A 12,255-nucleotide genomic window follows, 5' to 3' on the forward strand; every position below is an offset into this window, starting at 1 on the left:
GGGGGGAGAAAAAGAAAAAGTGGCTGAATATTTTTATACTAAGCATTAGAAGCAATATGGTAAAGCCTGACTTCTTAATTGTGCAATTATAGTTTATGAAATATACATAACTACACTTAAGAATTTTTAAAGATAAAATGTTAAACTAAAAATTACAGCTTTAGTCATTTTAATGGAAGCCTGCATTGTGCATGCTTCCTCGTTACTTTTGTCATCGCAGTTAGACCCAAACAGCAGTTTTCATTTTTTTCACTCTAACATCTCTTAAACAGCAAGGGGTAGTCATAAAACATTCTGTGGTTTTATAACGCAGAAAACAGGAAAACAAAAGGACATCATGACATCTACTACACTTTCAGTAGTATAATCAACAAGTTACTGTAAGAACCCACAACCCTACATTTCAGCATTAACTGAATTATGCAGCTGTAGAAATAGGAGGGAAAGCTATTCCAAAGCTCCCTCTTTCACCACAGCTTCCTGGTCTCCCATTCCCCACAGTTCCTCCCCTCAGTCCTAAAACCACACTGCTGCTGATCTCCTCATAAATCTGATTTTGTCCAGGCTGAGTGAACTCATGTCAGAAAACAGTAATGCATTATGGCTATCAAATTTGTCCTCAATGCTTGGTAGCTGCAGGCTAGTGTACTCCATCACCATAAAGAAATTTAAGTTGCTAAATATTCTAGTGTGTCATTCTGTTAAGGAAGGAACGATTTCCCCTACCGTTTGCTCAGATGCTTCTCCAACACTGTCATATTCAAGAATAGCTTTGTAGAGAGTATTAAGCAGATGAGATGCTCGCACAACATTTCTAGTGTCAGGTGGCACTTCCGCTACTCCTGTACTGAAAACTTTGTGAAGTACCTTCAGCTGTGCCAGTCGGGGAGACAACTTATCTATTACTATTGAAAGTGTGACTGTTTTATCTGGAAAAAAACCCCAAAGATTTATAAAGGTAACATGCAACAGAAATCAAATTTTGTTAATGAGGTTTTAAAATACAGCATGGCATCCTTCACAGTTTCAAAATGTATCTGCATAATGTTTTTCACATTTCCCTCTTATAAAAATTTCCTTGCGTCCCCCCCTCTTGTAAAATTTCCCTTGCACTGTACCTTTGTTGATTATGCATTTTTCAATTTCAGTAAGTTCTTCTTTAAAGCTAATGAAATATTTATACAAGGCCCACATAAAAGCTTGGTAAGTTCTGAACGGGGCTTCAGTAGTTTTCTTTGGAGTGGAAACTGTTCCATGCATTATGCTTTCCGGGCTGTGTCCCATCACTTCATCAATAAACTTCTGTAGTCTAAACACAACTTGACCATATGCCGCTATCTGCTCCAATACAGATCTCAGGCAATTCTAGGAAAAAAAAAGCCTAAAACTTTTTAGAATCATCTAATATAAATTTGTATTTTATAAAGCCTAAAAATTAAATCACAAGATATTTCTATAAATTAAAATGTAATAAAATTCTGCCATGTCTATCGCTTCATCACATTCTCAGATATGGGAACAGCCCATTCAGTTTTATTAAGTCAGATGTTCTTAACGTAGTCAAAACACAATTGTGGAAATGTGATTTTTCTGCAAGCAGTTTCATTTCCTTTTCCCCAAAATTACATCTTCCTAATGACAGATATATTCTGCTGAGATTCAGAAACAACTTACATGGGTTAAATGAGTTACAATAATATCATTCCGCACAGCCACTTTTCCATCATTCAGCTGAAATATAAAAAGCTTTTTCACTCCTGAAAGTAGCCTTGAAAAGAAACAAAGAGAGTAGTAATTTTTCCCCCTTAATGGACTCATAATTATATAATTAATAAAAGAATTAGCACTCCTGGCCTAAAAGTTTATTTTCTTCAAATAAAAGGGGACCACAGATCAAGTACAATGCTATTGGTACCATAAGTTGTTGCTAGAACAAGAACAATAAAACACTGGCATCAAGCAAACATCTCCTAAAGTTCCTTTACAGTTGAGATAATTTCCAGCCATAGGATGACTCAAACCTACTTTCTAAAATTGGACACTATTAAAAATCCATAGGGGCAGGATAAGAACAAGTTCGTTCCTCTTAACAGTTAGACTTGAAGAATCAATGCATACAAGAAGTAGTAAGCTACTTTCTTCTTTGTGAATCTGAATGGTTAACACACATAAGCAGCATCTTTATTGTCAGCAATGGTGCAAGCTCAGTAATAATTCTTTCTTCAAACACAACTTCAAAGATAAATCTCTCATTTCCTTGAGAGAAATACTAAAAGTTAAAATGCAGGCTTTGTGATGTTGCTCTTACCAAAGAGTTTCCCGTATAACTTGAGTTTCAGTAACTAGTGTTCTCTCTTCTGGCACATATAAAGGATCACTGGTGTACAAGTGGTGGTCCCTTAGAAAAAAGGAAATGAAAACAATTTAACGGCTGAAATAACAGCTGAATCACCTGAAAGTAAGAATGAAGCAATAATCTTAAGGCTCAGTTTTGTTCTAATTATATCCGAGTAGATCCAATGTTTGGGGGGGCATTTTAAGTATATAAACAAAAGCAGTTTGTTTTCATATTGTTAAGCAAAATACTATGGAAAGCATTCAAATATCTAGCCGTACATAGCAACACAGGCAATTAAGTAGCAAATACCTGAAGTACTGAATCTGCGTTGTTTTGTTTTTTGTGGGTTTTGGTTGGTTGTTTTTTTTTTAAATTCTTGATCCTTGATTATTTTATTATTTCTCATTCAATGCTGTGAAAATTTATAGTTACTTTCTGTTAAAAATACTAAGCTAAAAAGTAAAATATCAATTTCCCTAACCCGTATAAGAAAATTCACACTTGAGCCCAAAAGTTTACTTAAGAAATGGAAACTTTCACAGCCACCTAAGAACTTTCCCTTATGATCCTGTGTTACATAATTCTTTGTAAACCTTCCACAGTATTTTTCATACTTTAGTGAAGTATAGAACAATTATTCGCATTTGTAGTATTTTGATACATTAATATCATCAGTGGCAAAATTTATGTAATCATGTTCAAAATTCAAAAATCCAAATTAATTAATACTAGTTATATATCATACATATATATAACATACATCTGCTAACAACATTGCAACAGAAACAGCGTTGCTTTATTTATGTTACCGATTTCCTAATATTCACTGTAAATTTTGGTTCATAACTGGCTAGATAACCAACTGACCCTAAAATAAACTTAACTCCTTGATTAAGAAATTCATTAAATCAAGGAACCGAAGACAAATCTAATGGTCTGTATTACTGCAGTACTGATACATCAGAATTTGGGACAGAGGGAAGAACCAGGCGCTTTTTTTTTTTTTTTTTTTTTTTTTTTTTTTTTTTTTTTTTTTTTATTTTTTTTCCAAAACCACAGCAGATCACGACTTTATGTTCCTTCCCCACATAAAATCTGGGCTTAAGACTAACTTTGTAAGGGAGGCACCAAAAACAAACAAAAAGTTAAACTTTAGGGAACTCCTCACTTCCAGGACTACTTACAACCCACCTGTATTAGTTCTTCAGAGACCTTCATAAAGGTCAGCCCAAACAAAATTCAACAATAAGATTTGCTTCTTTGAAAAAGGAAAACCCTCTCTCTGATATGACAAACGTAATAAAAACTAAATAAAAGGAAAAGAATCTATTAATAGAAAAAACAGCTCATTTGTTCATTTTATTAATTTGCACCCTTTTAATACTGTTTTAACTAATTCAGTAATAACTGTACTATCTTTATGCTTCCACAGTAAAGATGCTTAATAAAGTCGTTATTTAGCATTATATGCCAGTAAGGAATATCTAAGTGATACTGTTTTCTTACCAGACTGCAGCTAGGTTGGAATGCAAGTGCAAACTATGTGAAAAGCGAGGAGCTCTTCCTGTCCAGTACTGAGGAACGACATGCTGCTCCAGCCAGCTGCGGGCATTGGGTTCACTGACTGTGAAAACACATGGACAGTCGGTAAGGTATTTTTGTTTATTCAGGAAATGCTTATAAAACACAGGAAAAAGTTATTAATAAGCTCAGCTTCAGAATCACAGATCTTTTCAAGTAAGTTACAATTCACAACTATTTACACTTTACTGCACTCATATATATGATACCATCGTGCACAAATTAATTTACATAGAAATGCCTCATTTCCTAAAAGTTGCAAAAGTCCTAAAAAATAAACTTGGAGATTTATGTAGTTTCCAATTCTTCCTTGGAAAACAGGCTTCTGTCTCAGTTAATTCTCAAATGATATATACAAAACCAAGCTGACTTAAAAAATAAACTGCCAAATATCACCACCTTTGTCACTATGTTCCTTTTTACTATGCATTTAGTACATTACCTAAAATGTTTTTTTCTTAAATGTGATTATTAAGAAAACTTTACCTAATCCCAGTTAGACAGCTACTGCTTATACAACGTATGAATATTACGCAGTCTTCTTATGTAAGGTATCCTCTATCCTACAATATTCTACGCAAAAATATACAGCTACAGTTAATACTCCCTGAAGCTATTCAAGACTAAGCCACTAGTGTTTTAATTACATAAAACTATTTTTTTCAAAAACGCTTCACACCCAGAACTGAGTCAACTGTTTCTGTTGTCAACCAAATTTTGTTTCAGCATTCTGATACTTAATAATAAAAATTTACATTACATCCATGTAACTACATGCTACATTTACTGTATGTTTTCATTTCAATATTGAAATATCCACATATATTTCCACAGAAATAAACAGAATTCTTTTCCATTAGCAACACAAGAAATCAGATCAAACCTTCCATATTGCTTCCTTACTGTTAAAAATTAAAAAAAAGCAGTAGCGAACAATAAGCTGCACCTTAAAACTACAATTATAGGTCTAAAACACACCACCTCACTAAAGAATAATAAATAAAGCTGCATTAGCTTGCTAAATTTGAGTATGTATGACTATATCAGAAGAATTATAGCTTATTCTAACCTTTCCAGGAAACATTAGGTACTGTTTTCTTATTTGGATCTTGGTCTTCTAAAGGTGTCCTGTCTACTTGAATACCCGAGTCCTCCCTGCTCAAAGGCTGTGTGTCTTCCTCCTCTTCACTTTCTCCAGACCAATCCTATTAAGTGCAACAAATCCCAGTACGCTTCAGTACAACATAGCAGACAGATATATATTGACTTCCTATTCAAGCCAAACATAAACTATTCTCTTCTTTCTTCCACTATAAAGTAAATTCAGGACACTAAGACTAACATAACTGTCTACCAGAGAGTGGTTTAAGTTATACATAACATCAATAACCAGACAAATGAGAGAACTGGGAAAGATCACAGAACTACAGCAAGTTCTGATTAGGAGCAGGCAGGGCTCAGCAGAAGGAGCCAGTTTAGTTGCAGGACTAAGTCAAAACATGGTGAAAAACAAAAGCATTTGTATTACTGTTACTCTGCTTGGGTCTGTGTATACTTCATGGTATTAAGTAAGAAGCAACATATTAGGGAATCCTGCGAGAATCAACATGCAGAGCATACAAACTAAGACAACTCAACCAGGTCTCTAACATACTTCAAATCGGTTTATACAGTTTGGTTTTTTACCTTAAGAAATTACTTACTGGTGTATCTATGCCTGGGCCAAAGTGAATTTCTTCTCCTTCCATCAGATACTTTCCCCAATCAAATTCTTCTTCCTTTTCTAAGAGAAGTATAAATATAAAAATACTAAGTATCACATAACTCTTTGTTTTCTTCTAAAAACATTTCCAAAGTTAAAATTACCTTGTTACTCTAAATCTAAAACAAAAGGCATTCCCTTCCACTTAAGGTTACACCACTGTTCCTTTAACAAGGTTATACACTTTCAACATGACATGTAAATTGTGACGTATCAACCATGTATATTCCTTATTTATTAATTCTCAATTTTGTTGCTTATACACTCAAAAATACGCAACATAGCGTGCCATCAGCACATTTATCTGTATTATGTTACATTACCCCACGTTTCAATCCTGGAAAAACATGCAAGAATGCAACATATCACTTATTGTGACAAGTCCTGTTTAGCTCGATGGAAACATTCTAAATGTGTAATTTACATATGCACAAGGATCCTGGACTGTAAACAACATAAAGCAAGAACTGTCTTAATCTCCAAAAAAGACACCACATATCCATGATGTGATGTGTAATACTTAAAAAATAACAATCACACTTACAATGTATTATATCTTAAACATGAAGCTTACTCAACTGTAATTAGTGTTGTTTGAGATAACCTCTTCATATTCACATTCCTGGAATGGGCTGAAAGTGCATTCAAAACACCGCCGAGGGAATGTGCAGAGATCATTCAAAAAGGAATCTTAAGATGCAAGATTTTCTTTAGGTTAGTCTGAAATATTCTTCTTTCAGTCTATGATACAACACTGTAAACAAATGGGGGATGGTATCCACTCAAACTTAAGCACAAGCCTCATTTTTAGGCACTGAGTGAAACAGTCCTACTTTAGACAGCAGGCAGCTGGGACCTCTCTCTGTAAACCTTCAAAGGTATCTCCCTTTCCTTGACTACGTAGGGAACACAGGAATTTACATCACCAAAGCTGTTTCAACAGACCTCCTACTGAGGTGCAAGACAGAGACTGAGGATAGAAACCCGTTGTCTGTCTTTGAGCACGTAAGCACTGCTGAACTGGTGGAGAACATTAGTAATGTGATAGCGGTACGAGTCAAAAAGAGCTCCCGAGGTACTTTCGTTGCTGGAAAACTTAATTAGGCAATGTAACATAAATGGGGGTAGGAAAGATTTGCAGGCTATTTTAAATGTATAAATCATAAAAAGACAATCAATAAAGCACCTTGAAGTGAAGGAGATAATAAAATGGAGAGGAAAAATGTCCTTCTTATCAGACTGCGTTAACGGATTGTATCTTTCATTAGCAATATAAACATCTTGTAAACTTACCCACTTCTTTGACTCTTGGTTTTTCCACATAGGTGGTGTTGGATGGAGAATCAGACAAACACAACAGAAGAGACAGTATGGAATAGTGTGTATATGTCTTTAGAACACATTAAAAAAAAAAAAGGCAAGTCAGTAAGCGGTCTGAAAGATTTTGGTTAGGAACAAACTCAGCCTATTATCTGCAGGAATGCTCCCCATTAGTTCCCATTCCCCAGCCCTGAATTGCAAAAATAACATCTGCAACATGACATTCAATGCTATCCATTCTCTTTTGCCTACTAATTAGCCGATAAATATACAAATACTTTAAAAGTAGCCACAGCATAAGCTGCCTCTTACTGAGCTGATAATCAGAGAATATGGAAAAGGGATAAGAGGAACCCTGAAGTACTGTGAAAGTAAGAAGTCACCAGAGGACAAGGGATAATGGACACCTACATTAACGTGGATGAGGCGGAAGGACACAGGTAACGGGCCTGCAGGAAACCAAGTCTTAGGCTCCCCTATTCGTATGGCTGATAATTTCAAACAGAGGCTAAAATGAAGTCAGCTAAAACACTTTGCTAAAATCGCTACATTTTAATATCACATTCACATTATCTTCCCTCATCTGAAAAATCTACGCTAAGCATTAAGGATGCATCTTTAACTCCAATATTGCACTAATGCAGTTGTGAAACAGAGGCCTTCAATCAGGTTAGAAAACTGGGCCAACACTGGGATGCTGCAGAGATTTGTGTTATGGTCAATTCCCTAATATCTGCTTGCAGCACAACCATTTCTTACTAAAGAAAGATTTTTATGTGGCCCAATTCTAACTTTCCAAAGTTCTTCAGCAGACCATTTCATATCTAGACATATGGAGATTCTGCAATCTACATCCTATATACTTTGACACATACATACACACACTTAAAAAGCTGTTTCAGAATGAGATCCACTTGTATTTTAAAAAAAAAAATTCAAATTTCTGATAAAGCAGCATCAAACTCATCTAGTATATATGGAATATACTATGTTCCTACTGAACATTACTGACTCTACAAGAGTTTGTCAAAGAACACCAGTAGGTCATTGACAGAATCACGTGTGCGAGCTGGTGTTTCACTTACCAGTCATAAAACTGATAAATACTCAGTCTTCCCAATTATGTGCCACTGCTGAAAACTAAATGCAGTTTAACTTCCCAAATATGAGATATTATCTACCTCCAGCCATACCCCAGTTGCATTTCCAAAAGGAAAAAACAAAAAAAAGAAGGCTTTTTCAAATCTTAGGATACCTGCAACATTCAAGTATTAAGTGCTTGCTTGGGCTTTTGTTTTGGTTTGTTTGGTTTCAATTTTATTAGACTCTCAAAACAAGCACAACTAAAGGTCCTTTTTCAAAAATCTACAGAGTACGGTGTAACAACTGAAGATATGTGTAAGCTATTGAGGGTTCCGGGGTTTTCCCCACAAATTAGAGGAAACCTACTACAGTGCAAAGAAAGGTAAATGTCAGTTCCATGGGAAGTAAAATTGGACTGCAACTCAGAACACACAGCCCTATTAAAGAATATCATTATATAGAGCACCACCTCTTAAATCACAAGCTTAAATTTCCCAATAGCAGGAACTTTCAGTTTTCAACGATCAAGTTCATTATTAAACTACCACACTGGAAAGTGTCTAAGTGAGACAACTTCTGCCATATCCATCCAGTCCCTATCCTAAACTGATTTGATACAAAGTGTATCAAAAGTGAAACATATACATAGGCTCAATAAGGAAGCTACGGGGCAGGAGCACTCCATTTGGAAATACTAAAATCAAAACGTCCAGATGCATTACTTAAGGTAAAAAAAATTGGGCAAAGAGTAAGAACTGCTCAGTTTGCCATTGTTTTAGAACAGACGGGAACCTAGATTCATCTAGATTCTAGCTACAACATTTGTACAATGTTGACCATAAAACATCTGCTCTGCAATGAGATGTCCTTTAAGTCATGAAACTGCACATGCTGAAACCCTGACAAGACAATAAACACATTTCTAAAATAAATGGGGAAACTAAAGAATACAACCCTGAAAATCCACGACCTGCAAATCCACGAAACTGCAAACCCCACTGCTAAGTCATCTCAAATTTCCAAAACTACATTACAAGTGAAGTCCCCATTGTCAGTATAAACACAGGAGTACTGGAAAAAAAGAACAAGGAAGTTGCAGCATACATACCTTTGTTTCTTCAATACTTGGGAGTGGCGAGTTCAGAAATTTTTCCGTTAGTCTTTTCCAGCTTGCAGCTTTTCCAAGGTCAGAATGAACTATCAATTTTTCATGTATTCTAATAACAAAAATAGTATCAAAAATGCTTCAAAAAAGTTAACTAATGCATTACTAATCAATAAGCATAAAACTTACCCTTCTATCGTCCTCTCTACTTTGTGACTGTTCACGTCAAGGAAACGGTGAAATCTGTGTAAGAAATGTGTATTAGAATATGTTTAAAAAAGAAGCTTAAGTAAGGAAGAAAATACAGCTGATTTACATACACGAGGACAACATTATTAGTTTAATAATGCATGCTTAATTCAGCAACAGCATTAAGCATCAACAAAATTTAATCTTGGTGTCTCTTAGCTCAAGAAGGATTAACTACAATTGACCTTAAAGATGGAAAAATGGAATGCAGGTTACATTTAGCCAGCACTTTAAGCCGAATGGAAAATTACTACTGTATCGGAAAACTAAGCAATTAAAGTATGCTGTCAGTTAAGTCAAGTGGAGCAAAGAGATGAAAAACTGTATTGTCAAAGGCATCTGTGTCAAGCGCACAAAAATTATCTGGGACTTGCATCACAAGCACAGGCAAAACAAACACCCACGTGGGAAGGCCTCTAAACCCAAATGAAGCTCCTTTATAAATAGTAAAGGAGAGTGCCTAAAAGAAAAGAGAGCTTAATCAAAATAAAGAAAGATATACCACCAAAGGTAGTATGTATAGGGACAAAATAAGAACTCATGAAAGGTAAGATGGACTTTGCAGAAGAAATTAGAATATGAATAAGGTTCTTCAGTTATATAGAGAGAAAAACCAGGGAATGGGATGTGACAGCAGCGAGCACAAGGTCAAGATACTCTATATGTAGGCCCTCAAAGCCAACCTAATATTTTGCCTCAGCTACCAGCAACAACTGTACAGAACACAGGGGTAAAACTCTCATGACCACAGACAGAAATGAAAACTACTGGATCTGAATCAGGAGCAAAAGTTAAGCTAAACAGGCTGAATTTGGAAAGACAATCTAAAAATCACCTCAATATCAAAGAAATAAACTAGAAAACGAAACTGTAAGGCAAGTAGCAAGGATTTTTAATTTTTTCATCCTCCATCCCTGGAGGATGAAGACATGCCCATATTAAAGAAAAGAAAAAATTACTTTATTAACTAGAGACCCATTAGTCTGATTTCAGCTGTGTATAAGGCTTTGGAATAAAAGCACGATAAAATGTTAGGTAGCTGACATTTAGGTTAAGAAAATATAGCTTATCTCATTTCTTACAGCACATTAGCTTACATAGGAAATCATTAGTTCAAATGGAAAATGGTGGCAAGTACAAGAACTCGAAGATTTAGAAAAACAGACTGGAATGACAACAATAAAAAAAGAATCTGCACTGAAAAGAAAAATTAAGCTGAAGGGAAGTTATTAGTGAACTTCCTTTAGTCTACAATTACTTAAAGGTTTAATTAATGACCCTAACACACACACACACGCAAAAAAAGTATCAATTTTTAGGCAAGTTGGGAACATCATGAATAGGATTACTGTGCTGCATGGAAAGAAACAGATGAATCTGAGAACTACAGCATAGAAACATCATCACGTCTAACAGTACAAACCACAAGTTTCACAAACTTGAAACTGAAGAGAGTTTTTGCTACAACCTAAGGTCTCATGGTTTGGAAATACGGTATTAGTCAATCTCAGGCTGAAGTTCCACGCACATTTCTTAGACAACAATTCTGGCATAAATACCTTCCTCTTCCCAAACCTCCCTGTGAAAACAGTTTGTTGTCAACTCTGCATCACTCCCTCTGTTTTCTTGCCATGTTGTTTTAAAAACAAACAAACAATCCAACAATTCCCCAATCTAAAAGAGCACACAGCTACACAAGCAACTGGATCACCGAAACAGAAGGAGAGGTGTCACAAGAGGAGATGGAAGACAGAGGCTGTTTACCTGGCTCAAGAAACCCTGCTACCATTACCAATCTGCAGAGTCAGAATAACAACTGTTACAAGCAACTACTTTGATGCAGCTACAAAACCAATAAATGCAATCCTATGATGCGTTACACAAAATATTTCTGGTAAATATAAAGAACATAGGGAGACAGCAGTTACAAATACCATATTCCTACATTCCCAATGAATACAACTAGCCTCCTCAAAATTCAGCAAAGAGTTGAACTTGTCAAAACACTGGCTACAGGTCACACTCAGCTCTCCCACACCTCAGACTCACCTTTGCTGTTTACCAATGGCTATTTGGTTACTAAAATAGTCTTATTTGAGCCTATTAATAGTTAGGATTCACAGCCTGACTTGATGCAATGCAGTTATGCTATTGCTTACCCCAAAAAATGGATTTAAACAGCATAAAAAAATGTAAGTAGCATTGATTTTAAATGGGTTAGGTACTTGCTGCATGAAGTTAAGCAAGTCCGTAAGACTCCGAAGAGGCAGCAGTTAGTGACAGTATAGGAAACTGGAAATAGATCATGTAAAAATTGGCAGCAGACACTGAAATGGTAACTGTGATAACTGAAAAAGCAGTGTGTAAAACTTTAATAAGACCATTTTAGATGGCAGCGTAATAGAATTTAAGTGATACAGATAATATATATTACAGGTTAATAAAGACCATGTTTATGACAAGCTCAAATAACATCAAACACATGATCTTCTGCAGATTGATAACCTTTCATATAAGCAGCACAGTATTCTTGGCCAGAAGCTTTATCTCGATTTGGTGGAGTTCTCTTTATTTGCTCTTTACATATAATGATTATTTCTTTACTTCCCTCCAACAAACAAAATTTCGGATGGCTAAATGAAGATGTTGAAAGGTACCTTTTTACGGATCAGGAGAAAAGCCCCAAAAGACCGAGATTTAAAAGTGACAGAGTAATAGCCCCTGGCCCTCTGACAGGGACTCGCAAACGGCCGCCAGCGCTACCCGACACCCTGCACGGAGGGTACGGCAGGACACGGCCCTGCAAGACACCCCAGC

The 12,255-nt window shown here is 35.7% G+C and overlaps 1 protein-coding gene across 1 annotated transcript in view; it reads right to left on the reverse strand.

Annotated features, from left to right (window-relative positions):
* Positions 1-12,255, reverse strand: part of TUBGCP5 (tubulin gamma complex associated protein 5) — a 68,712-nt gene that overhangs the window by 13,769 nt on the left and 42,688 nt on the right. The window contains exons 2-12 of the mRNA XM_019472614.1: positions 9,379-9,432; positions 9,193-9,301; positions 6,975-7,071; positions 6,261-6,371; positions 5,623-5,702; positions 4,989-5,124; positions 3,845-3,962; positions 2,309-2,398; positions 1,675-1,768; positions 1,119-1,365; positions 725-929 (exon numbers count right to left, since the gene is read on the reverse strand). Of these exons, the coding sequence (XP_019328159.1) occupies positions 725-929; positions 1,119-1,365; positions 1,675-1,768; positions 2,309-2,398; positions 3,845-3,962; positions 4,989-5,124; positions 5,623-5,702; positions 6,261-6,371; positions 6,975-7,071; positions 9,193-9,301; positions 9,379-9,432 (1,341 nt within the window). The remainder of the gene's footprint in view (positions 1-724; positions 930-1,118; positions 1,366-1,674; positions 1,769-2,308; positions 2,399-3,844; positions 3,963-4,988; positions 5,125-5,622; positions 5,703-6,260; positions 6,372-6,974; positions 7,072-9,192; positions 9,302-9,378; positions 9,433-12,255) is intronic.

Source organism: Aptenodytes forsteri, unplaced genomic scaffold (genome assembly GCF_000699145.1).
Source record: "Aptenodytes forsteri isolate BGI_AS27 unplaced genomic scaffold, ASM69914v1 Scaffold212, whole genome shotgun sequence".
Taxonomy (NCBI): Eukaryota; Metazoa; Chordata; class Aves; order Sphenisciformes; family Spheniscidae; genus Aptenodytes; species Aptenodytes forsteri.